Source organism: Leptosomus discolor, chromosome 1 (assembly GCF_034619465.1).
Source record: "Leptosomus discolor isolate bLepDis1 chromosome 1, bLepDis1.hap2, whole genome shotgun sequence".
Lineage (NCBI taxonomy): Eukaryota > Metazoa > Chordata > Aves > Leptosomiformes > Leptosomidae > Leptosomus > Leptosomus discolor.
In genome coordinates, this window is record NC_141391.1 from 159,060,610 (window position 1) to 159,086,750 (window position 26,141).

Below are 26,141 nucleotides of genomic sequence, written 5' to 3' on the forward strand. Positions count from 1 at the left end.
TATAGCATGAATATGAATATAGTCGGTGAAAACAAAACAGGTAAGAAATTATTTGTAGCGCGTTTTGTCCAATTGAAAGATTCAAATATGCTTAATAAACTGCATGCTTGTTGTGAGTAACCACTTGTAAACTGAACCTGTGTTCTGAAAGTCAAAAGCAGTATTCTTTTGCATTGTTGTTACTGTAGAGATCATGGGGTCACTAGGGTTTAATTTGCTCTGTTATTTTTGAACAGCGTGCTTTCAGTGACAGTCTTGCAACTCAGACTGTGGCTTGGCTGGTTTTCATTTGTTCTGTTTTTGTTCAGGTAGGGGGAGTGCGTGTGTGTGTGTCTCCAGGCCACTCTTCTGCTCCATTCCTACATACATTTAACAATTTGAGTCTACATTACTAGTTTTGTTAAATACATGACAGAGTTTTATTGAGATTGAAATGCAGGAGTGTGGTGAGAGATAATTAAGGGAGATAATAGGGGGGATTTGGGGAACTAACAAAATAGAGATTAAACAGTATTAAGGGCAAGTTTAGGGATCTTGGTTGTAAATTGGAGACTGGGTCAGTGCACATAATCTTCTTGAATAGGATTTTGTGCAGATTCCAGACTAGAAATTGTACGTTGTGGTCAGTCAGGTAGGAAGAAAAGAGATTGAGAAGTTAGAGGGAGCTGAGATTCAAAGGGGAAAAAACCCCAAAAAACTTACCTAACAGTTTCCCGAAAGACAGATTTTTACTTTGAATAGTTATAAGCATTTTATGACACCAATCTATCTTCATACCCTTTCTCTATATTCTGTGATACAAAGTTAAAAACAAACAAACAAAACCAAAACCAAAAACCCACACCAACAAGAAAACCTAACCAAACAGAAAAACCCCCAGCCTTTCCTGGACTTTTCCAAAGGCATCCGGGACACTATTGCAGTTCGTCTTCATAGTGATTTGGGAAGTGTAATTGAAGGCATATTCTCTTTGAAAGCAAGGTTCAGGTGGATAAGATTAGTGATAAGGGCTGTCATTCCAGATTTAAAAAAAAAAAAAAAAAAAGAGATAAAATGAAGCTGTACTTTTCAGAGTGGATATGGAAGTGACTTTAGCCTGGGAACGTGGGGCCCAAGTTCTCTCTGATAGAAGCATATGCAGTTCTCATCTGATTCTTAAATTTACTCCTGTGTAGTTTCTAACTAAATGAGTATATAGAAGTTTCTTTTTAGATCACCATATCCTTTGTGATCTCGCTACTGTGGGGTTGGTTTTTTTTCAAATTAAAATTTAGCGTAGTGAGAGAATTAGACATTTTTGGCTTGTTCCAGTCATTAAACATATAAGCATAGTTACCAGCCAAGAAGCAGTTGTATTCTTGTATACTGGCTTCCTCTCAGACTCATTGAATTTCAGGTCAAGTGAGTCATGCGTTTTTGGCATTTAGTAGCAGCTAGGGGGTTTTCCTGCCAGCCTTCTATATATTAACTTTTGTAATCTTTTTCCATGTACAGTTGGAGGCAGTGTGTGTTAGGTGGGCATCTCTTACATGATGCTAAATCTCTAGAAAATGTAAAAAACGTTAGTAGGTTTACAACAGTCATGTACGTTATCCCTCCTAGAAGGTGTAGCATTTTCATTATTTGCTGGTGATTTTTATTATTATTGTTACAGTTATTATTATTTTTTTCCATTATTTACTGGTTATTTTTAAGATTCATTCCTAAAAACCTAAGTGTTTTATGAACTCCTGATTTTAGTAAACCTGGTTGCTCGGTGCCTTTGTCTTTGTGATGCTCTGGGCACTGGCAGCGGTGCAGCCTGCCCTTCCCTGCTGGCTCCGCACTCTCTCACCCAGGCTGGAGGCACAGTGTCTCCAGGCCTCCACGGCACTACTTTCCCTGCTTTGGTTTCGGGCGGTTGCTCCTGTGATGTTATCCTTGTGGCTTTGCACCTGCACACGGTGTCATTACAGCAGGCTCTCTTAAGAGTAATGGCCTGCAGTGTGGGAATCTCCTCTTTGGGAGATTTCTACCCCTTTGGGTGTAGTTTGTGGTTTATGGCAGGGGATCCAATCCTGTGCGTGCACAGAGGTTAATGATGGGCACGCTCTGAATCGGTGGCTGTCCTGATCAACATGCACTCTGGTGAGTGCCAACAGCATTGTAGGTAAGAACAGCTGACAGGGTTTGAGCAGCTCCTGGTGAAAACTACATTGTGACTATGAGGAAGAATATTGTGAAGGAGCCACTTGTTACACTGGAGTCCAGAGGAAGGGCGCTCATGTGGGAACCCCCAGCATCTCTTTCTGGCTGGCTGCAAGGGAGAGTTTCCATTTTTCCTCTCCTTGCTTTTGTTTTTATTTCTTCCCCCAAACAAATTTCACCATTGGAGTTATTTTTAGTGACGGTACTTGCTAATGAATCTTTGCACATGTGAACCCATCTCAACATCCTTTGTGCAGCTACCTGGTTCTCTTGAAGACTAGCAGATTTGGAGCACACCTGCACACCCACCCCACCCTCCTTTTTTTTTTTTTTTTTTCCTTATTTGCTGATTTGCTTGTTAAATAATTCAAATGGGGTTACAGCCAAGATCCATGAAACTGCTTGTTATATAGAGGGCTATTTTTATAACTGAAGGCCAAAGGGATAGTTAGAACCATGTAGTCCTCTGGTATGCTGTTTTTAGTAACAGTTCAGGCTGCTGTGTTGTAAGAAGGACTTGGATTAAGTTTAGTATGCCAGTGGCTGATTGTCTGTTGTGATTTTTTTCCCTGTGATGTGCTCTTTTCTTTAGAGTGATAAGATACTTCTAGTTTTAGTTAAGACTTGAGTACATTTTAGTCCATTCCAGAGTTGAATAGTGTTGAGGTGAAAAATGAAATGATAGTGCAGTTTGGTTTTCTGAATTATGTATTATTGAATATACTGTATTGAACTATTGTAAGCTTTGTGTAAGTAGCATGTGAACATGCATGCGTCACCAAATACTGAAGGTCTGATAATCTTTGTTGTATTGTTCCTCTTGGTTCTCTTTTTCTATTGTAAAATTGTCTGGTTTGCCTCAGAAAATAAATGTTTCTTTACAATACCTTGCAGATTCCTGCTTCAATGTCTTGAGGATCTTGATGCCAATCTACGGAAACTGAATTCACGTTTGTTCGTTATTCGTGGACAGCCAGCGGACGTTTTCCCCAGACTTTTTAAGGTAAATGGCCAGCTTGCAGTTGTTTCTATCCATAAATGTGACTGACAAACTAATTTCAACTAGGAATATTTCTTGTACTATATACTTCAGTGCAAATTGTTAATCCATGCAAATATTTAACTGTCCTTGCAGTTTTTTAAGGTTGTTTCTGTTAACTTGGGTTTTTCACCCTCTAATGTGCATATCTCCAACTAAACTGAGTTGCTCTTAGACTTCACGGGTTTTGATTTCTTTCTTTTCGGAGAAGGAACTGATTTCTAGTGATTTGCTAAGTGTAGTTACTGTATCTTACTAAATTTTCCTTCCCCGGTTCCCTTTGAAATACTGAAATGTAATTCTGTACACAGGAATCCAGGTTCGAAGCCTGACCTGTAAAAACAATGTTATATTTAGGCCAAATGTCTGCTTGGTTGCTTTTTGGCCATTGAAAGTGATATAATAAGGTTTTTTTTTGCTGATAGTAGGCTTGGTAAAAGCCTATAGTGCAGGTAAAGGGCAATTTCTAGTTGAAGAAGTTTAAGGCTTTTGTGGGAAAGGGTCGTCTTATTGAACAAATGAAAGCTGTAGGGGATTGTTACTGAAATTAATTTGTCTTGCATGGATAATAGTCTATTTAATGTAACAATACTATAATAGGATAGTAAAAATGAACACTTTGCAGATAGATTTTAAAAATTTTTATGGAATGACTGAGATGAGCAAGACTGGGGAAAAAATAAGTATCTCTTTTTTTTTTTTTTTTTTTTTTTTTTCCCTCGAAAGAGATCACCTATTCAAGATTTTAATTCCTAAGTCTTCAACACTAAGCTGAAAAATCAACCAAAACTCACATTTCCATCTTCACTCTTGTGCTTTAGTTGTGACATGGTAACTGGATGATACTCTGACTGGTCTTTTTTTGATTTCCCCTCAGTGAAGAATTTCCTGCAGGAGTACTGTGGCGTTAGTTGCTGCTTGCAGTCTCCAAGATGTTCAAGCTTGTTATATCTGCCTACCAAATTTGGTTTGATTGCATATAAACAGGGGCAAAGATCTTGCTGGTGTGTGTTGCCTTCTGGATTTGAGTGACCTGTGACAAATTTTCGTAAATATTTTAATGGCTACTTTGACAACTCCCGTTTCGGATCTTGCCACTAGGCTGATCTTTCTATCCTAACAGCATTGAAGTGCTACATTTTCAGAATATTAGTTTTAGTGCTGAGAGAGTAATGAAAATAACTTGTCATATAGATAGTGTACATCAATCAAAAAAGAACATTCCCATCTGTCTATGTTGTCTTGTTCCTCAAACTACCTAAAAGTGTCTTTATCATATATTTGTTCACTGAGGGGCTTTTCAGGACATCCTCTATCCTTGAACAAGTAAGAGGCATTGTTGAAGCTCTTGAGGACTTCTTCAGCTTTTGGCTGAGGACTACCTGGAACATACATCTATCTCATATCCTTAATCTCACAGCCTTTTTTTTGCCAGAGCAGTAGCTGTACATCAGGCACTTGCACTGCAGTGAAAGGCATATGACATTGAACCAAGCTTTTCAGATCATCCTCATTAAATGTCTCAAAGGTGAGCGATGATCCTGACCCTAAAGAACACATGTAGATGTTTTTTTGCCTGGGAGAAGATAACTTTAAGTAAATAATGGTAGGAGATAGGGCTCCTGACACAAGGCTCAACAGAAGTTCCACTATCACAGATGCCAGCGTCTGTGGATTTCCTGAGGATGAATGTTTCACAGGCTGAAGGGCAATTCCTTCAAAAGGCAGAGCTCTGATCTATCTTTGTCCTTGCAAAAGGCCTTGAGAACCTTCAGGCTTTTTCATTTGTGTATATATACATATATATGTGTGTGTGTGTATGACTATTTGCTTTCCTCTTTCCAGTCTTTCAGAGCAGCTTTGCTTCCCTTAAGATGCTGAATTTGGTGTCCCATGTTTTCAACATTGCTAGCTAACAGTGCTGCCGATAGCAGCAGTAGGTTGTGATCCTCTGAACTAGAGCATAGAGACAGAATATTTTTGCCAGTGGACTTTGCAAAATTCTTTGGTTTTTTGTTTGCTTTTTTTTAAGTTACTTGAGGATGGTGGTTGCATCTGACTGCAGAGACCAACTTCCACTAGTAGCAGGCATCCACTTGGTGCCTGTCGGTTAACTTGAATCAGTCAAGTTTTGGTTGGTTCTTGCCTTGTGCTCTTCAATTTGTCCTGGTCTGCTCTGTATCTTTAGCTCTTTGGGACTGGCTTGTAAAAGAAACTAGAATTGGAACAATCTCTAATTCTTTAAATGCATCAGTGTTGCTAAAAGCATCCAGCAGTATGTGTGAAGCGATTTGTGTCCATGCTCCTAAGTGCCTAGCTCATGCTGATGTGATCTGGGTGTATTCACGTCACGTAGCACTTGTCTCAGAGTTCCTTGGCTCCCTTGGGGATGTGGCTCTGACTCTTGGACTCATTCTTTGTGGTTTTCTTTTCACTATGCCAGAGGAAAGGAAGATTTAAAAAATATCTGCTGCAACTTGTCAGACAGTGGTTTTACATTACGAAATGGGAAATAAACTGTATGAGGGTGTGGAAGGTTGCTTGAGGATTCAGGGCCTGCTAGGTCAGTCTTGGCAAACTTAATGATGGAAGGACCCAAGCCTTCTTTCAAAGAGCAAGCATTTCTTGGAATCACCTGTCCACAGCATTGTAGCTGGGCCTCATCTAGGAGAGAAGTAGAGTTCAGAAGTGAAACAGCACCCCCAGTGAACAGTGTAGCGTGTCCCTGGTCTCTTTGGTGTAAATCCAGTCCTCTGAAATAGTCTGGCTGGTGTATTTAAATCAACTGATTAAGGTTCTGAGGGGTTAGAAAGGTATTTCTCTGAGTTTGACTGGCAGGATGGCTTTCTAGGCTCATTCTGTGCATACTTCACCTTTCTAGTTTCCTACTGTTGCAGAAACCTTAGCCATTAGTCAATTCCTATTTTTGCTTCGTTTCCCCCCACCTGTTAATATTGACTTTGGTAACAGCATGTGACATAAAGGGTATTAGACTTGAAGGTGTCCTCTTTTTAGGAGACAGATTGTGGTTTTTTTCTAATTTTTTTTTAATTGACAATTTGAAGATTGTCCGTTCCGGTGGGTGAGGGGTAGGGATTTGGAAAAGAGTAGCATGTGGTGTTTGGTTTGGGGGTGTGCATGTGGTATTTTGCTCCCTGCGCTGAAACTTCAGTTCTGCTGTTAAGGTTGACAGGCATATGTGAAAAGCTTTTCTGCAGAGTAAGGTACTGCTGCTGGCCGATGTCCAGAAGACAGCCTTTGTCATCTTTCCTTTCTGTTGTGTCTCATAAGGTATATGGATTCTAAAGTTAAGGCTGAGTTTTCAAAACTTGCACAGGAGTTGTCCCATTACTGTGTGCACCCACAGCAATGGGACAAATATGCCCAATTCCTACTTAGATGCTGAAATGTTGGACTATTTTTGTGAGTTTGGGTGTCTAAATGTATTTTGGGCCTTTGTATATCTCTGACAAGCTGGTGTTCCATCCTGTCCCTGTCCTCCTTGTTCTCTTTTCCCTCACCCTCCATCAAGCAGCTGAGTTGCTGAAGGATACGTTTCTGTTTGGTGTTGCAGGAGTGGAATATTGCAAAACTTTCTATTGAGTATGATTCTGAACCCTTTGGGAAGGAAAGAGATGCAGCGATTAAGAAGCTGGCTAGTGAAGCTGGAGTGGAGGTCATCGTTCGAATTTCCCATACGTTGTATGACCTAGACAAGTAAGTTGCCATTACCTCTGATTTTAAAAAGAAAAAAATAAATATGAATTTTATGTAGTGTTTGGTTAGTTATCTGCTACTTTCTACACAGAGCACTTTATAGTTAGGAAGGCTACCAATTTGTTTTATGTTTCTCTTATATCCATCCATCCAAATTTTACTGCGTACTGAGTAGAACTTTGCAACTCCAAAAAAATGATACATAACTGTATCTGAAATAGTTTCAATTTGGGCTTCTTTTGCAAACAGTGGTCATGTTAACTATCTGTCTTTTATAATAATAACATACCTGTAACTTCTCCCAAATAGGATCTGTTGTTGTTTTGTTAGATTGTTTTGTCCTTATTTCACTTGCTGTACACAAGTTAGCAGAAAGCTCTTTATTTTGAGAACTGTTTCCTATCAGTTATGTACCAAATAAATAACTGGGGATTGTTTGATATCCCTGTGTTGCCTTGCTTAATGTCTTTTTATACTTTTCCACTGACGTATTTAAATGGATTAGTATTAGCTCCCTATTAAAGAAATATAATCCACAAACTAGTCAAAAGTATGACTTGGCTTCTTTTAACATTGGGTAACTTACTGTGGTAGATGCCTGTTCTTACAAGCCAGTGTATGAGATGCAGCTGGACATATGGGAGGAAAAAGAAAGGGAATTAATTACTGTTTTGAAACCAATACCTGATTTTTTTTTTAAAACCCTAAATTGAAAATTCCTTTTATATCTATCCCCACCCAAGCTCCCCCCCAAATGAACAATTGGTTTCATCTACCACTTTGTAAATTACTTCTTTGAAATTTTCCTGTTTCAGAAATTTTTAGATATGTTTAAGGTGACAATGCAAAATATGGAAACTGTGTTTTTACAACAGTCATTGTGTGTAAACGACACCTTAATTTTTCCCCATATTAAGACAGTTGTAATATTGACTACTGTTCTCAATACCAGAAGAGAAAAATAGATTATTTTTTAAAATGCAGGTAGCATAGCCTTGTAGGTGACTTGGTTGTATCTTTTTGTAGCTATGATCTCTCATCTCCTTTGTGATCTATATTTTTCTTTGCCTGGAGCTGTCAATATTCATTACTTGGTCATTCTTGAGGGACTTTCCTCAACCCAGGAGTGAAGAATAATTTACTTGGTTATAAACAGTTAATTTATATGTCTCCCTAGTGGGGAAAAAAGGATGGTAAAATTAAAATTCTGTCTTGATTATCACGTATATCTGATTTTATATAACATGCCAGAGGCAGGTAAGGAGATATTTCTTTGTGTGTATATTTTATTTAAAAAAAATTGTTTTATACTGTTGTCTGACATACTACTTTCCTTTTTTTATTTTTTTTTTTTGTTTGCAATCCAGAATAATAGAATTAAATGGAGGACAGCCTCCTCTTACTTACAAGCGATTCCAGACCCTAATTAGTAGAATGGAACCACTGGAGATGCCAGTGGAGACTATAACCCCAGAAGTAATGGAAAAGTGTACTACTCCAGTTTCTGATGACCATGATGAGAAATACGGCGTCCCATCACTTGAAGAGCTAGGTACGTTCCAAGATTGCTTTGACGTTGTGAAACAAGTAAGATGTAATCTGCCACCAAAAGCGTAATATTTAAAATAACCACAAGAGAGGTTCTACTTACAGTTAATTGTTAAATTGATGCCAATTATGACGTATTAAAGGAACAAAAAGGATAATCAACTCTGTAAATTTTAGTTGTTTTCTTTTAAATGGGAGGTCAGATAGATCAAACTACACTAAATACCATTTGGCTTCTTGTAATACAGCGTAGCCATTTTCCCATGGTACCAAATAATCATTAAGCTACTAATAGTCTTTGATACTTCATTTTGTATTAAATGCATTTGGTATCTTTGTGCTTCAGGTCATTAATCTTTCATTTTACAAATTAATTTTTAAAATCTCTCTTGTCAGAGAGATTAATTTTAAAAAACCTCATTGTTTGGCAATGCCAAAAAAAGATGATAATAAGGCAAGTAATTATTTTAGAAACTTCTTGGGGGGGAGGGGGGAAGTCTTATGTTTCTGTAAATTTTAGTTTTAAGAAATAGTGTCAAGCAGTTGTCTTGTGAAATTCCCCCCCCCCCTTTCCTGTTCCCCACCCTGCTCCAAAATACAGGCAAATGTGGTATGACCTCCAGATTGCTAACAAAAGGGTCTGGACAGATTTTGGCAAAGCCCTGGCTCCTCGGTCTAGTCTGTTTGAATTTTCATATCACAGATCTTGCTTTTAAAGCCTTTTTAAGAAGAGAAGATCACATTATACAATGGTTAAACTATAGGCAAATGTGTTATCTCATGCATGCTGTGAACAATCTTAGGGGAGGTGTGGGGGTGTAGAGGAAATGTTGTTACCTTCTTTTTAACTTTCTTTTGCAGCTCAAGTATGTGTTTATCACCAAATTGACAATAATCCCAATCTGTTGTTTAAGTCAAGGTCAATGAAACCTAGAAATGTTCTGAAGATAGCATTCGTGCTTTTAACTTGGTGGAAGAAGTTTTTAGACATTCTGTAAATTACAGTAGCAGTTGTTGCTTCTTAGTAGTAATTTTTAAAAAAATTACTTAGTAGTAATTAAAAAAAAAAAGTTGTAGTGTTGGGATAGCCCACATATTGCAGAGCAGAGAACTTGAAAATCATTTGAAAAATGATAGAACGGTCACCTTTCTATCATTTCTATCAAGGAGAAGTGGAATTGAAGTAAAGACCACTCAGCATGTAAAACTTGTAGTGTAAATTAATGTAAATGTAAAAGTAAAAATTGGATTTTTCTGCAAGCTAGAGGTTTTGAATGTGCTTTGGTAAGACTTGGTTGCATACTGGTTTAAGACTTGTACTTTGCCATGCATCCAACTTAGGGTTATTCTCAAGATACAATAAAATGAAGTCAGGTATCGATATGCTAGAATTTTGTTGCCCCACAGTGTAAGCAAATGAGGAATTTCCTTGTTTCAATTTGTTTTTCAGGTTTTGACACAGACGGTCTGCCTTCTGCAGTATGGCCAGGGGGAGAAACAGAAGCTCTCACACGATTGGAAAGACACTTAGAACGAAAGGTATGTTTCAGATCATTGGGACTTTTTAGTATCTGTGAAACATAGTTGCTCTTTACAATGAAATGTAAAAGGAATCGGCCAAGTTGTTTTAAAAAAAAAACAAAAGCACAAACTTGAACTCCAGGCCTCGCTATAATGACATAAATCAAATTGCTGTTTCTTAATTTTAAAAGATGATAGCAGGTTGTCTTTAATTTGAATTTTAGAGAAACTCTGTTATGCTCTTTTCTACTAAAAAAAAAAATAAATTTCTTTTTGGAGGTAATTTTACTTGAAACATACTTTTTATAACTCTGAAGGGGAATTCCTCTAAACGTTAACATATCGCTAGTTGTCTAGGTTTCCTCTGTATTTAAAAGAAAGGGATAGGTAGTTCTGGAAGACAGTTTGTGCCTTCTGCATTGAGATGAATTACCTTCTAGAGATTCCGCTGATGCAAAAGGAACCCCTAGATATCGTAGGTAACGTGGTCATCTGTCCAGTGTCTGGATTCAGTTATAGACAGTGCGTGATTTCTCCCTTACATTAATGAGTTTCTACCTAGCCTGCAGTCTGATGTTGCTGTGTGGTTTTTGTTTTGTTTTCTTTTATTCTTCTTGGGTGTTTGGTTTTTTTTTTAAGGCTTGGGTAGCAAACTTTGAAAGACCACGAATGAATGCAAATTCCCTTCTGGCAAGCCCTACAGGGCTTAGTCCCTACCTCCGTTTTGGCTGTTTGTCCTGTCGTCTGTTCTATTTCAAGTTAACGGATCTGTACAAAAAGGTATGATTTCTGTGTAATCAGCTACATGTTCTTAGTTGCCATGATTTTTCCTTACTACTTCTCCTAATAAAATGTTTTCCTTTAATGATGATCTTCAGGTAAAAAAGAACAGCTCCCCTCCCCTCTCCCTCTATGGCCAGCTGTTATGGCGTGAATTTTTCTACACAGCGGCGACTAACAATCCACGGTTTGATAAAATGGAGGGGAATCCTATCTGTGTTCAAATTCCATGGGATAAGAATCCTGAGGCTTTGGCTAAATGGGCAGAAGGCAGGACAGGTTTTCCTTGGATTGATGCAATTATGACGCAGCTTCGTCAAGAAGGTTGGATTCACCATTTAGCCCGGCATGCTGTAGCATGCTTCTTGACTCGAGGTGACCTCTGGATTAGCTGGGAAGAAGGAATGAAGGTATTTTTTCTTATTCTTGAATTTCTTAAAGTGCCTGTTAAGAGTTTCAGGTAATCATTCTAGAATGGTTGTTACTGTGTGATTTGAGTTTAATTTTAAACCTTAAACTGTGGCCAAAATTAAATGAGTTCGGATAAACCAGTGCTGAAGTTTTGCCTGTTGAATGCCCCCTTTCTTTTTTTTAAGTATTAGAGTGTTTCTTGCAGTCAGAATAGGTCTGCAATTCTTTTAAATTTGAGATTTCTTCCTAAATCTTGGCAAATAAACATGGGTTATGCTTGCAATTGAAATTCTTTTCTAGTCATACCGTGTGAACAGTTTCTCTTCACATCTCCCATCTGCTTCCCTGCAAAGGGAAAGCACCACAGGAGTTAAAGGGAGAAAACTAAAAGCTGTGAATGTCCTTTCAGCAATTTCTGTCCCTTTGCCCCATGTTAGAAGTGTGAGTATGGGCAACATGAGCTAGCTGAAGTTTCCGTGCAGTTAATTTCTATCAAAGTGTCCAAGAGATGCTCAACTTCAAATTACAAATGTTAATCTTTTGAAGAAAAGAATGGAATAATTTAATCTCAGCCTTTGAATTAGTTTTGCTTTTTTAGCAGGGAGGCACGTCTTTTACTCAGCAAAGATAATAACTTAAAAATAGTTCTTTATTTTTGAGATCTAGAAAAAAATTTACTTGCTATCAGGATACCTCATATTTATATATGTATATAGATAATCTTACTAAATTTCACCTTTCTAAACAAATCGGTTGTAAGCAAACACCTAAACACCTTTCATATGAAAAAAAGTCTTGGTTACACAACAACATAAGCTGCTGTAGAAATTTTCCTTTTGCAGGTTGTAGGCAAAGACATTGAAGATGCATATACGAGGTAACTCATGCACATAACAAAGCTGTGTATTACAGATAAACACCAGCTTGTTCTTACTTTTGAAATAATACAAATACATGGAGGGCCCAGACTTGTGCAGTGGAAGGATGTTTAATTCGTACGTCTGTAGCTAGCAAAAGTTAATCTGGCCTTCCAAGGTGATGTTATTTCCAAAGGCTTATTACATGGCAGCATCTAGTGGAACAGTTGTGTGCTAACACTTAATGATCATTTAAAGATCTTGTTACACTTCCTATTTAAAATGTTTTTTAAAAGCGTTTTAAGATAAGTCCTATTTTTTCAAACCAGCTTTTCGTTCCAAGTAGTTGCAGATGTTTAGACAGAGATACTTTTGTAACACTTATTTAGTGTGTACTGTAGAATGAATGCCTTTCTTGAATATATGTAGAGAGAGGGAGGTATACTTGTTTAATGGTATTACCTTGTTTAGATTTTATATTGGAATAGTATTAGTTGAAGTTGGGTGGCAGTAGTAAGATGTTACGTCTTAGTGTCTCTTAGCATGAAGAAAGATGATGATTTCTGTGGAACACTTGGAGATGATCCAAGTTTGAATGGAAAATCAGAACATGCAAAAAGCATGTATTAAGTATCTGTTTTGAAAACTACTTCTCAGTGCACTCTTTTTATATAAGGTTCTTGAATGTTCTCCTTCAAAGAATAAGGCTTCTCTATTTCTTGTTAGCCTGTGTCACTAGTGGTCTGAGCAGAGAAACTGCTTTTTACACAAGTTAGTATTGTCTGTGTTAATAATTAAAAAACTGTCAATGCTGGATTCATTTCACAACTATTGAGCTCTAGATTTAAAGTAAAACCCTCACAGATCTTCAACTTCCTCATGGGGTAGGGGGGAGCAATTACCAGAGAAGACTTTTTTTGGTCTTCAGACTAGAGTTCTTTATCTGCCCCACCATTCTTAAGCATGCTTGGTGGTTCCTCCAGAAATTTAAGTCTACATCCTCAAAACTGTGACTTACTAAATTAACTATCTGCCTTCAAGAATACAACTTCTGAATGTTTGTGCTACCCTGAAACTCTTGAATTCTGCTCTTGGGACTTCTCGGATAGCGAAAGGTGCTGCACAAGTTGAGGTATTCAGACTCACAGTTTGAGTTTGAAATGTGCCGTGTATGCTCCCTGTTTTCTGGAAGTTTGTAGAGTGTACTCAGTTGTAATGGGATGAAGGAACAAGCAGTCAGGCTCTAGCCATCCTTTGGGGATTTATTTTTTTAAGGATGTGTTTATGCAAGAATATGTAACCATTTGATTGTAGCTTTCTGAGATGTCTCTGAGGTTTTTTACAGGGTAAAAGCCAAACAGGCTATCACTTTGGTTCTTGAGTTTAGCATTTAGGTGAGTGCTTGCAACTGTGTACTGAGCATTCGGTGAATGTTGCCAGGTAAGAAAGAGTATTATTACGTTGAAGAGCTGGGTATCCTCTGCTGAAATCAGAAACTCAGAACAATTCCTTAAAAAGTAGGTGTCTCGAAGGCGTGCCGTGTTCAAACTAACTTTTTGCTCTAATTACTTAAGGTCTTTGAAGAGCTCTTACTTGATGCAGATTGGAGTGTGAATGCTGGAAGCTGGATGTGGCTATCCTGTAGTTCCTTCTTCCAGCAGTTTTTTCACTGTTACTGTCCAGTGGGTTTTGGCAGAAGAACTGACCCAAATGGGGATTATATCAGGTAATTCTCAATCCAGAAATTGCAGCAATTGATGGTTGTTGCTTAAACTGTCAAGTGGCTTTATGACTAAAATGACATTTTTACTTTTTTTTTTTAAGACGTTATTTACCAGTACTTAGAGGTTTCCCTGCAAAATACATCTATGATCCTTGGAATGCACCAGAGAGCGTCCAGAAGGCTGCAAAATGTATTATAGGAGTTAATTATCCCAAACCAATGGTAAATCATGCAGAGGCAAGCCGTCTGAATATTGAGAGGATGAAACAAATCTACCAGCAGCTTTCACGATACAGAGGACTGGGTATGGTTATAGGCTGTTGGCTATTTTTATTTGAAAACTTCTCTTGCCTTCTAGCAATTAATAATTTTGTCCCACAGCAGGGGTAATCAGGTGTGAGCTCAGTGTGGTGAGCAGGGTTGTGTATCCAAATAAATGGAAATATTAGATGTAACCAAGAAAGGGAAGGAAGAGCTTGAGTGGCATGCCTCTTTCAAAATCTTACATTAAACTTGTTTTTCTGTGGGTTTTTGGAAGTTTTTTGGTTAAACTGGGTCTTCTGTGCATTTTGGTACTCTTGTACAGATAGATTTTAATACCAGTGATTAGAAAATTAATGTGCTTCATAACTTCGGCCGTACTGTATTTGCCTTTGCAAACGCTGGTGCTCAAATAGAGACCAATACAACCTCTGGAAGCATTTGGCCTAGTTAGGAAAGACCGTCCCCTTTGCTCCAAGAGGTAAACCACATGCACTTGTATTGCTCAGGAAGGTGTAAGCAGTCGGTATGTTCAGATACTGGACACCGAATCAGGATGCATTGCACTTGAACATAACATAGAAAATACGTGTAACTAACGGATATTGGAAAAGTTATGCAGAATATTATGTAGAAAATGCCTGTTAAGTAATGGTGAACTAAAATTAACTTCGCAAGATCCCAGAAGTAGCAAGATAGAGAGATGTTGTTGTGTTATAAAGGTGAGGGTGGAGAGTTGACTATCGTGAGGAAAAAAGCATGCTACGCTTAATCTTGCTGTCTGTCTTTATGGCTATATGTTTTATTTCATTGTTTTTAGGTCTTCTTGCAACAGTGCCTTCTAATCCAAATGGAAATGGAAATGGTGGCCTAATGGGCTATTCATCAGGAGAAAGCATTTCTGGTTGTGGTAGTACAGGAGGTCAGTCAAATTCTTTCAATACATAGAATTATTGGAACTGAACCGCATGAACTTCTTTTATAATGCCCTTGGCATTATGTGTTATAAGAAAGAACTGTTTTTACAAGAGTTTTCAGTGCAAGTCACAAACATTTTCAGATCTATTCACTGAGTTTGGTAGTATTTGTGTATAGAAATCTTTAGATTTTTTTTTATCATCTCAAATGTACGAATTTTTAACCTTTTTTTTCCCCCTGAAAATTACTTATTAACATGAATCAAATGGTTTGATTTTAAAAGCATTTGAATGTGATTTTCTTACAGAAGTCTACAGGTATCCTGATATTTGTAATAAGGAGTTATTTGTCAATTTTCAAGTCAGAAATGTTACTTTGTAAAGTTTTCTAATGCTAGCATTAGATTGCTTACTGAAATTTAATTCTACAATAATGTCAACAACATGGTGGACAGTGTCTGAAAGAACTTAATATAGAATTCATACAGTTTTGATTAAAATTACTTTAGACTATTAATATTCTTCTTGCAATATACAAAGACCAGCATTAAACTAGTTACTAAGGAAAAAAAAATAAAAATAAGAACACCAGTAATATTGTATAAATCCGTGGTGCCTCAACATCGTGAATACTGTGTGCACCTTGGACTCCCCATTGTAAAAGGATACAGCAAGGACTGGAAATTTACTGGTTTTGTCTTCTCCTAAGGCTTTAGACAAGATCAGAAGCAAACTGCAGAGGAAGATGGACCTTCTTGTTCTCAGCCAGTACAGTTCCTCTCAAAAAATTAAAGTCTAGACTCCTTAAAGCTTGGGTGCTTGAGCTTTTATTTCTTTAAAGTTCAGAGGTTTAGAAGACAGGAAGAGCCTATTTTAAAAAACTAATATTATGTGCATTCTTTTTTACTTAAAATGTATACATATATATTTAAATGTATACATGTACTTACACTTTTCACATCAGAAATGTATCCATTTTGTAGGAGGTTACTGTGTATTCATCTGAATTTGCAAGTGTGAATTTGGAAAGGTGGAAGCAGTAGAGCTTTGGATCTGTTCTGAGGTGGTTTTGGATTAAAAAAAAAAAAAATCCACAATCAAAGTGATTTTGCAGAGGGCAAAAACCCCCAATGTTTTAAATTCCAGAACTGGGATTGTATCTTCTGTTATGTTTAAGTCTATTTCCTGCCTCTTCAGGAGCTCAGCTGGGAACTGGTGATGGTCATACAGTTGTTCAGCCGTGTGCCCTGGGAGACTCTCATACAGGAGGAAGTGGAATTCAGCAGCAAGGTATTATGGCAGTGCCTGTCTGTAGAGGATCTCCAAATCATTGCAACTATGGAAAAGCAGACAAAACATCAAAATAACATGGATAGATTTTTGGTGGCAGCTGCTGTCTACAACTTGAACTGGCCTTTGTTTCTGTTCTTGAAACATAAAAATTATTTCTTAGAGTCAGCTTGCTTGTTTTGTCACTTTTGCCTCTAAAATGCTCATCTAGAACAATATTTGTATATTTTGAGTAGGAGGGATCACAAGTGTGACTGAACAAAAATTAATAAACATTACCTTAGGTTACTTTAAATGAAAGATACTGAAAGAAAGAAGTTCACTTTGTGTATTTGATAGCAAAATTTGTGTGTTGTCTTTTCCCTGATTTCACTACCACTCTTTCCATGTATAATCAATTTCCACAGTTTTGTGTGGATATTCTCATGTTGTGGAGGCAAATTTTTGTTACTTTAACTATACAGAAATTTAAGCTGTGGTTTGTGATAGGTCAAAGTTGCAATCAAATTTAGCACAACTGTTTCTTTCTTTGCAGTCTTAACAGAGATTGTGTGTTTACTGATCATGAAAGGACTGTAATCTGTGTTTTGTTTAAGCATCCAGAACATAACCGGAACATCACCGACTGTTGAGAATAAGAAAACTTGCAACTGCTTTTGCTAATTTGCACTATGTATGTGGAGTGCTCAGTGTCAAGGTTCCCAGTGGATAGTTTACATGAACCAGAAAATAGTTTGCATCTTTAAATTACTTGTGTGTTGGTTTTTTTCCACAGCTTAGTTATGCTAAGGATTTGCTAGTATTGCTATAACAGAATAATAAAAAGGATGAGGAAATGTGGCAGAACAAATGTTAAAATTTATAACAACATAGAATTAGTGTTTGGATTTATGTTTCTGTCTATTGCAAATATAATGCATAAATATGTACGCACTTAATATTGTTCACTGTGCATATATAAGTGCATATATATTTAACTGCTGTAGACTGCCATGAGGTGTTTTTGGTTTGGTTTTTTTTTGCATAAGAACTCCTCTGCATTCAGGATGGTTTCTGGCAGGATTTTTCTTGATGATGGAAAATAAATCAATTGGCTCCTTTTTGTTGTTTTAAAGAATGTAATTGTACACTTGCTTGCAGTTCTAAATTTTATTTATTATAATAAATATCTACTGTATCTAAACAGGTTACTGTCAAGCAAGTAGTATCTTACACTATGCTCATGGAGACAATCAGCAATCACACTTATTGCAAGCAGGTAATTTAAAGAACAACAAAAAAAACCTTGAAACACTTTTCCTGAATATATAAAGGTGCAATGGAGTCTTAATGTAAATACTGGTTTTAAATTATCAGGAAGAACGGCCCTTGGTACTGGCATTAGTGCAGGGAAACGCCCAAATCCAGAAGAAGAAACTCAGAGCGTTGGACCAAAAGTCCAGCGACAGAGCACGAACTAAACTGGTAAGATCTGAGACACCTTAAAGTTACCCTGTTAATGAGTATATTCCTGTACAGATTTTGTATCTGTGGTAACACGTATCACTGCAATGCAAAGGATCCTGAATTATTGCTGTAAATATTTCCATTGCAGGTACTGTACAAACAAACAATACAAAGTCCTGGCTCTAGAGAGTTTACGAAGTGGGAGGTAGGAAGTAGTTACAAAAATAGAGCCAGACCGCAGATTATCAGACACAGATCAAGGTGTTAGTGAAAGAGAGATGGATAAACTGTGGTTTCACATACATTAGCAAAGCTGCTTATGTAGCTTCAGTTACTCTCTGCTCCCGCATCTCACCTTAAGTTGTGCCATCAGCACTGTTTGTGTCAAAGTACAGTGGGTGACCTGCATCAGAAGACTAACACAACTTAAAAGGCTCGGATCAGGGTCTGGATTAGTTTTAGACATAAAAGTGGACTAAGCAGAACGTGTCTTGGAGAGAGACTGCAGAAAACCTGCAAAATGCCGCTGTGCATGTAAAGGTGTAGGGACAAGGAAGATGTGAACACCTAAGCATTTGTCTTTGGTCTGTAACCTAATCAGAATACTCAGATTGCTGAAGTTTGTCAAGAAAAGCTGTGGTGAAAAGTACTTGCATTTGGAGAAGGAGGCATTGCTAGATAGATATACACGAACAGATGTGGAAATGTGTAGAGAGAAGCAGTAAATTGCAGAAAGAGTTTGATACATGTTAAATCATCAACAAAGAGAAGATAACTGGGTTTTGTGTTCTGGATAAAGTAACTTAGGAACAGGATAGAGAAAAGAGAAGATCAAAGATGTTATACCCCTTCTCCTAGTGAGCTTGATTTGGGAGGAATAAGGGAGATGACCTGAAAGACAGAGAGTAATTTCTTAGGAGGAAAGTCAAAGAGTGTTGGGCTGTCTGAAACAAGAGGGGACAGGATTTTGAGACTGAGAGTGTGGCTGCATAGATAAAAGGTGATTGAGATGTCATTCCATCATTATCTTTAGCAAAAAAAACAAGAGTTGGTCATTAGGGAGTTTGAAGAATAAGTAAGAATAGCATATAGGTGAGATAATAGCACATGGATGGAGAGACTTTGGTGGAATTGGAAGATAGGTAATTCCGTACAGCAAGTATAAAAGATGAGTTCAGCTTCTCTAGGGATCAAATGAAGTAGACTGAATTTCCCTTTTTGGTTTTACAGCAAGGTCTAATTTTGCTTGTTACGTTGTGTTGGCACTTTGTCAAAGTTGTTGTGGTGCACTATGGACAATTGTGTTGTACTGATTTGATTCAGTGAAGAACCACAGCATTGTTTCCGTGATGCCTGTGACTTGAAGTGAGCTGAGACCGTAGCGATTGCTCCATCTGCCATTTTCTCACATACTGGAAGATACTGGAAGCACTGTAAACTGTGCTTCAGTATTCTCAAACTGATTTCTGGTACTTGGATGGGCCTGAGTGAAACATAATTCCAAGGGAGTCCGTGTTTCAGTAGCTGTCTGTTCCTTAGTATGTGTAGATTCATTCAGCATCCATGTTTTGTATTGCAGAATTCCTTAGGTGCTCGTGTCTGTGTAGAAGAAGTGCCTGCAGAGCGAACGTCTGGTTCCTGTCTAAGCTCTTTTTCAATTGAGACAGGTTGGAGGGGTTCCTAGTTTGGCAGAGAAGACGACTGATTTTGTTAGGGGTGTTCAACGCATGCTGCAAAAGTATTAGAGTCAAATACAAAAATCAGCCAAGATCATACTTGTAACACTGCTGGCAAAAGGACGTGCGCCTTCTGAATAGCACTGAACTACAGAGGCTGTTGGGTTTATCTCTCTTTTTTTCCCTCTCTCCCTTTTTTTTGTGGTGTGGTTTGTTTTTTTTTTTCCTTCTGTTTTAGCCTCTGAGGAGTAAGAAATGAGAATTCTGAGTATTTGGGCCAATACAAATGGGGAGAGGGCTTCCTGCACTGAGAAGGGGGGAAAGAATATTGGTCCCTTGAATTATTTTGGCCTTCTTAAGACTCATGACAAACTGCTTAAGAATAATTTTTTTGTCTCTTTTTTTCTTGCAGCATTATTGGAAGAGAAGGTACCACTCAAAGAACACACAGGACAAAATTCCTGCTACTCTGTGTTGGAAATAGTGTTGTGAGAGTACATGTACTAAAATGACATACTTTTTCATAAATTATTTTCAATTGTTCTCAGTTGTTGTAAACAAGTCCAATTTTTGGAATGCGTTATTTCTAACTGGCATTTCTATGGTTTTTAACTTTTTAATGACTCTTTCACAAAGGGCAAATTGAGTTTTGTATATAAAGTATTTGGTGAAGAATTTGCTAACTTAATGTAAATATAAACATTCATGATTAGCGATAGACCCATCAATATATTTTTGATAATCTGTCATGTATATGGTAGTAGGAAAGGCTATAGTGATGTTCTGTAAAATGGATGGACATAGAAGGTTTTGAAGTTTTAAAATTGTTATTATTTTTAGATTCCAGAACTTGACCTCTGTATGATCAACTTCATATTTTCATAATGTAAGTGCTTAGGACTGTGTTTAATCAAATACAGTAGAGTTGTAACCTTTATTAATCACATTTGTATATAAGTCATATGCCAATTTTTTGTCGAGTTGTAAAATTTTCATATATATGTCCAGTCCTTGTATTTCCCAGTTGCCTTGTTCAGTAATGACATACCTTGTTAATAAAAGAAAATTGTATATATAGATATGTCTGTCTCTTGTGTACGCTATTGCTTTGGTACGTGTTTCCAAATAAAACTGTTTCAGAGAAAAAGAAAGGAATTGTAATTTTTAGACAATCTGGAAGCCACAAAGGGTGAGGTATATTACCTTTCACATCGAATTTCATGATACTGAAGCAAAACACTATCCAAATTTAATTCAGGCTTTTTTGTTGAAAGTGCATGCATGTGTGTATTGTTACCATTAAATGTTTTTCACCAATGTATTTAAATGTTTCTTCAAAATTTTTGCTGTAATTGCAATTTGCTTGGTAGCCCAGTAGTCTTTCCTGTACTGCAGCTAATTTGCTGCTCTGAGGAGTTGATTTTGAAAAACACATCGGGTTTGCTGACTACTCAGTCAATACTGTCTCAAACATGTAGAGAAGTTGTATCTAAATGTTTCCTCAGACCATTCCGATCTCGGAAGAAGCGGTCTGAATTACTACCTTTTCCATACAACTAGTTGAGTTACCTCCTTGAGTGGGAGGACTTAATTACCTTGTTCTTAGTATCACATGGGTGACTTGCAGTCATGAGGTGCTTCTGTGTGTTGGTTTAAACTCACACCAGATTTATGGGTTGACAACATACACAGCAGGCTCCTTGCTGCAGAATAAACTGCCATGGTTCTGCCTGTTTCTGGATTTTAATTATATTTAATGTAAATATCTGCATACTCATTTGGATACAATAGCAAAATCAAAAGTACTACTAAGAAAATACAGGCATGCTTACTGTCTCGAGGCAAAGAATCTTTGATCTCGAAGGAAAAAAAAAATCTCAACAGTGAGAGTGGAGAAGCAGATGCTAAGTATTTTCCACAGATCAGTCCAAGTAGAATGGAGAGGTTTCCTAGGGACATACATAATCAGTAGAATAAACAATTCTTCGGTTTAAGTAGTCCTAAAAAACCCCCAACCTATAGGCTTACACTGTCTTTCTGCTGACTTACATTAAAAAGAAATCATCCCATCTAAATGAAATATTCCACCTAGCTCTTCTGAATGACTAGGGTATGAAACTCCCACAGAGAAACCTCGAGGTAGGAACATAAACCACTAAACCATGTGCCGAAGTGCCCCATGTGCCCGTTTTCTGAACACCTCCAGGGGTGGTGACTCCACCACTTCCCTGGGCAGCCCGGTCCAGGGCTTGACCGCAGTTCTTGATGCATGATTTAAGACAAGCTCTTGTTGCGGCCTATTTATTAAGCTCTGAGCTTTATTATTTGAAAAGTATGCTTTCACATTTTACGGTAAATTAAACTTAAGATGTTTTGCGCCGCGCATACACTTGCAGCAGCGTTTCCCGTTTGCTGAAACGCTGCAGTCGGAGCGGCGCCGTCATTTCTCACTGCCGTACCTTACCGCTGCAGCCGCCCGGCGGGGCACCGGGACACGGCCCGGGAACACGGCCCGCCCGCGGCCGCCGCCGCTCGCCCCTCGCAGCCGCCAGCGCCCGGTGTCGCAGGGGACGGCGCGAAAACCGCCCCTCGGGGGCTGCCCGAAGAGCTCGGCCCCACCCTCGCTTGAGCGCCGCCGGAGGAACGCCGCCCCCTTTCCCTCCTCCGCCCCGGCCGCTTTCTCGGCTCTCGGCCTGTAGGTGGTGCTGTGGGCGCTGGGCCGGCGCCGAGCCCGCCGCGGCCGGCCGGGGCGGGGGCTCGCCGGGCGGGGGGTGCTGAGGGCAGCCCGCCCGCCTCCCCTCCGGCAGGGCCCGCCTTCGGCACGGCCCGCCTCCCTCCTGCCCTGCAAAGAAAGAGCGGGCGAGGTCATCTTCTTAGAGGGAGTCATCCTGCCCTTGAGTGAGAACGTCAGTTTTGAGAAGGAAAAACCAGCTCTCAGTCATGCAAAATACTCTGCCTGCGGCTGGGGAAGGGGGGATGCTTAGAGATGACAGAATTGCTGCCTAGCTGCGGTAACAGCCACCCGGTGTTTCCAAAATCAGAAACCAAATCTCTTCTGTTGCTCTACAAGTTGCTTTTCAGGAACGCTGCCCTGCGTGTTTCCCTGCATATATTCTCTTTTTAAATACACTTTGCCTAGACATTACTTCAAAACTGGCTTTTGAAAAACATAGTCAAGCTTTTACCCACCTGAAACATTTACTGGGCTATCTCTGTCCCCTGGGAACCCTTGTGACCAGAGCATGGAGCTGGGACCCCTGAGATCTGGGTTCTTGTCTCTGCTCTATCACAGACCTGCCAAACAGCTCCAGGTGAGTCTCTGCCCATTCCTGAGGCCTTCCTGCACAAGCTCTTGCTGGTGACCAAGTTGTTCTGCTTTGTTTTAGATTAGATTAGATTAGATTAGATTAGATTAGATTAGATTAGGTTAGGTTAGGTTAGGTTAGGTTAGGTTAAGCAGGATAGAAAGAGAACCTCCTCTCTCTTGTATGTGCTCCTTATTGCCAATAGAAAAGTGGTGTTTGGGCAAGAATTCCCTCCCTTAAGGAGACCAAGCAAACAGAATTATCAGCCATTAACTCAGCTTTCAACTTGGTTGTTTATTGCAATTCTTTTCCAGAAATTCAAAATTTCAAAGGGGGTGAAAATTTCTGGGTAGAGGCGAAATTTACAGATCCAAAAAGCACAGGGAGATCTTAAGTAGACATAATACAGAGATAATTTTAGTGTTGATTTCAAGGGATCTAAGCTCCTGGTTTTGAATCGAGTGCACCGCAAATGCAAAATTGATTCAATATTAAATTTTTGAAAATGCAAATAGACTTGATTTCAGTATTTTTAAATAAAAATTCTGGCAGAACAGAAAGACGAAAGATGCAGAAAAGAAAATGGAAAAGATACCCAAAAGGAACATCTCTTCAGGATGCTGTTGCTTTGCTTGCTTGCAAGAGGTCTTAGTGCAAATTTTACAATCCAAAACTCTTTAAAAAAGCGCTGCAAAACACTGAAGTGCAGCCAATGTGCAGGATCACATCCGAGGACCTGCAGTTTGTGGAAGCTTGTGCACTTAATGCCAGGTAAATTACACTTTTCTCTGATTTTCTTATCTCTGCTAATTACACCTAGCACAAGAAGATAATCTTAACTGTGATTATTCTGACTGGGAGAGACCGATAAGCACATAAATAATTAATAAAAGCAATCTATAGGCAGCAATTACAGTGATGGAGAATTCTCTTCAGGTGTGTTTGGCTTTCTAGAGCTTCAGACCATGTGGTCATCCCAAGGTCTTTAATTACCTTTAATGTGTTTCTCAAGTGCCTGTTACCCCATCCAAACTAGGAATATTTTTAATAGCTGAGGAATGGCTTGGCCCAGCAAACATCATTAATGTTGCATTCAGACCTCGGGGTGACTGCTGTGCACATGAGCGCAGGGGATTTCAGGGAAGCTTGGTGAATGGATGGAAGAAAGATGATGGAAATAGAGAAGGATTTTTAGAGAATCCTGAGAGAGGGAAGAAGGAAAATTAAAGGGACAGGGTAAAGTAAGTAACCAGCTGACGGAAAGAAGCAGAAAATCAATAAGAAGTGGAAGTGCATGGTCAGATGAGGATGCGTAGATGAATTTAGCATCCGCTGTGTTTGGACTAACTGGATAATTAGTCCTTTAATAGCATAAGCCTTTTTTGAGGGGGTGAGAGGGGAAGAAATGATCCTTTGAAGGTATTTTAGTTATTACACAACAATTCGATTTTCTGAAATACTTATGGTGCATATGGCTTTGATTTCCAAGTGTTTGGGGGTTATGATGGTTTTGGTCCCAGTCCTACTATCAGCCCCTCTAGGGAAGAGCGTTATGAGGCAGCATACCCACTGCTCCCTTCCGCACGGCAGCGGAGCCACTGCCGTGCCGGGTGCTTTGGCGTCCCCCTTGTGCGCTCAGCCAGCTCGGCAAAGCACGGCTGGGTGCTCGAGGAAGCGGCTCACCTCGTGCGAAGTATTTGCATGTGTGCGTTTTTTTGTAATGAGCGCAGTCAGGCCTTCATTTTATTTGTGACACCAAATGCTACTAATTACAGCGCTTACTGAGAAGGGGACCCCTCCTCTGCTGTGGCTCCGGTGCTTGACTTCTGCCTGAGAAGCACCGGGGCTTTTTCTCTGTGCCTCACGTGTGTTAAGGCTAAACAAGCTGTGATTTTAGGTGCTTACTGAGGCTGTGGTGTCGGGTGCTTACTGAGTGTTTTGGCAAAGTTTGATAGCTACGTCACCCAGCTCAGCTTGTGGGTGACACGGGGAGCACAGAGCTGAGGGGCTGCGCCACAAAAGCCATTTGCAGGGCAGCACACATCTTGCAGTCAGGCAGAGTTGCCCGCCCTGCCCTGCTGTGGTCCAAGTCACCGTAGCGAGAATTCAGGACCGTTCCTTAATTTCTTGTAGCTGCCTGGGCTTGAGCAGCTTCTGGGGGACAGCTGCCATTAACAGGGCTCTTTGCGAGCTCCAGGGAAGACTGAGAGCCTGTAAATGATCACACTTTGGAAATCATTGGTTTAGTCCTCCACTTTAAGGGCAAAACTGTTGAGTAGACGTGTAGAAAAAAAATCAGCTTGCAATTGGTAAAGGAAAAATTACCTTAGTGTGTGTTTGAAGGTAGCATCTGAAAGATTTATTACAATATTATGCTCCATACCATAAAACGTCACCCAGAATAATGAAGTCTGCAGATAGAAGAAAAATTATTCAAATGTTATCTTTATGACTGTGTAGCATTTGTACTGTAAGGCATTTTGTCATGTGCTTACAGCCCTAATCAAATGTGTATTTGTGGATCCAGATAAAGAATAATGCAATTTTGAAACTACAACAGCACTGCTTGATGAACCCTCATTTAATTCAGTTTACTACTGCCAGCAGAAAATCCTGGGCTGATTCGCAGGCTGTGTGTTTGCGTCCCTTGTCATGGATGGTCAGGTAGAGTATGCACTGGCGAGAGAAGTCTCTCTCCTCTTTCTGCTCTCATTAATATATGTGGAAAATAGTGACAAAAATGAAGCCATGGGAAATGTTTTATACACCAAGACTTTCAAATTTGCATACCCAACCTCAGGATCTAAATCCAGATTTAGTAGGTTTCTAAACAATTAATGACAGCAAAACATAGTCAGAGTCTCAGTTTTGGGCAAATTCTTTCTCATCTGAACCTGATAGGCACATAACCTCTTTCACGCAGGTACCATGGGTCTGTAGCTTGTGCCCAAATTCAAACTAGTACTCTTTCACCTGGGCCTCGGCTGTTAGACACATTGAGCACCTATAATCTCTCCGCAAGCGAGCTAGCAACAAAATACTCAGGTGTGTGGGTTTATCGGTGTAGACTGTGTCCCAGGTTTAAATCCTCGTCCCTGTCATCTAGGCAGAGCCTTGAGTCTCATCTCCGTCCACCCTAGCAAATGCTCCAAGTTTAGACACATTTCTCTGCATGTTGAGCCAAGCCTCAATTTCTAGGCATTTTGCATTGTTTGGTGGGTCCTGTTACTAGTTAGCGTGATTTATGTTTTACTATCACTCCTGCGAGAGCTGGCATCGTCGTATGGAGCGTATTTACAATGGAAAGAGATTCCTGCGGCTTCACCGAGGTGGTGGTGGATTCCATTCCCCATGTATCTTGGCTATTTTTGTCAGACGATCTGGGGTGGGTTTCTGTCTCTGCAGCTATCATGACATGATGCATTTTAACATGGTGACAATTACGATCTCTAAGTTTCTTTCG

General features: G+C 39.2%; 1 protein-coding gene across 1 annotated transcript in view; it reads left to right on the plus strand.

The window, feature by feature from the left end:
• CRY1 (cryptochrome circadian regulator 1) overlaps positions 1-19,821 on the plus strand; it is a 37,282-nt gene extending 17,461 nt beyond the window's left edge. The window contains exons 2-14 of the mRNA XM_086479597.1: positions 3,082-3,190; positions 6,801-6,943; positions 8,311-8,495; positions 9,942-10,030; positions 10,652-10,792; positions 10,891-11,202; positions 13,635-13,786; positions 13,885-14,087; positions 14,865-14,966; positions 16,159-16,251; positions 17,438-17,509; positions 17,608-17,715; positions 19,786-19,821. Of these exons, the coding sequence (XP_086335723.1) occupies positions 3,082-3,190; positions 6,801-6,943; positions 8,311-8,495; positions 9,942-10,030; positions 10,652-10,792; positions 10,891-11,202; positions 13,635-13,786; positions 13,885-14,087; positions 14,865-14,966; positions 16,159-16,251; positions 17,438-17,509; positions 17,608-17,711 (1,705 nt within the window). The 3' untranslated portion in view covers positions 17,712-17,715; positions 19,786-19,821. The remainder of the gene's footprint in view (positions 1-3,081; positions 3,191-6,800; positions 6,944-8,310; positions 8,496-9,941; positions 10,031-10,651; positions 10,793-10,890; positions 11,203-13,634; positions 13,787-13,884; positions 14,088-14,864; positions 14,967-16,158; positions 16,252-17,437; positions 17,510-17,607; positions 17,716-19,785) is intronic.
• Positions 19,822-26,141: the final 6,320 nt, after the last annotated feature.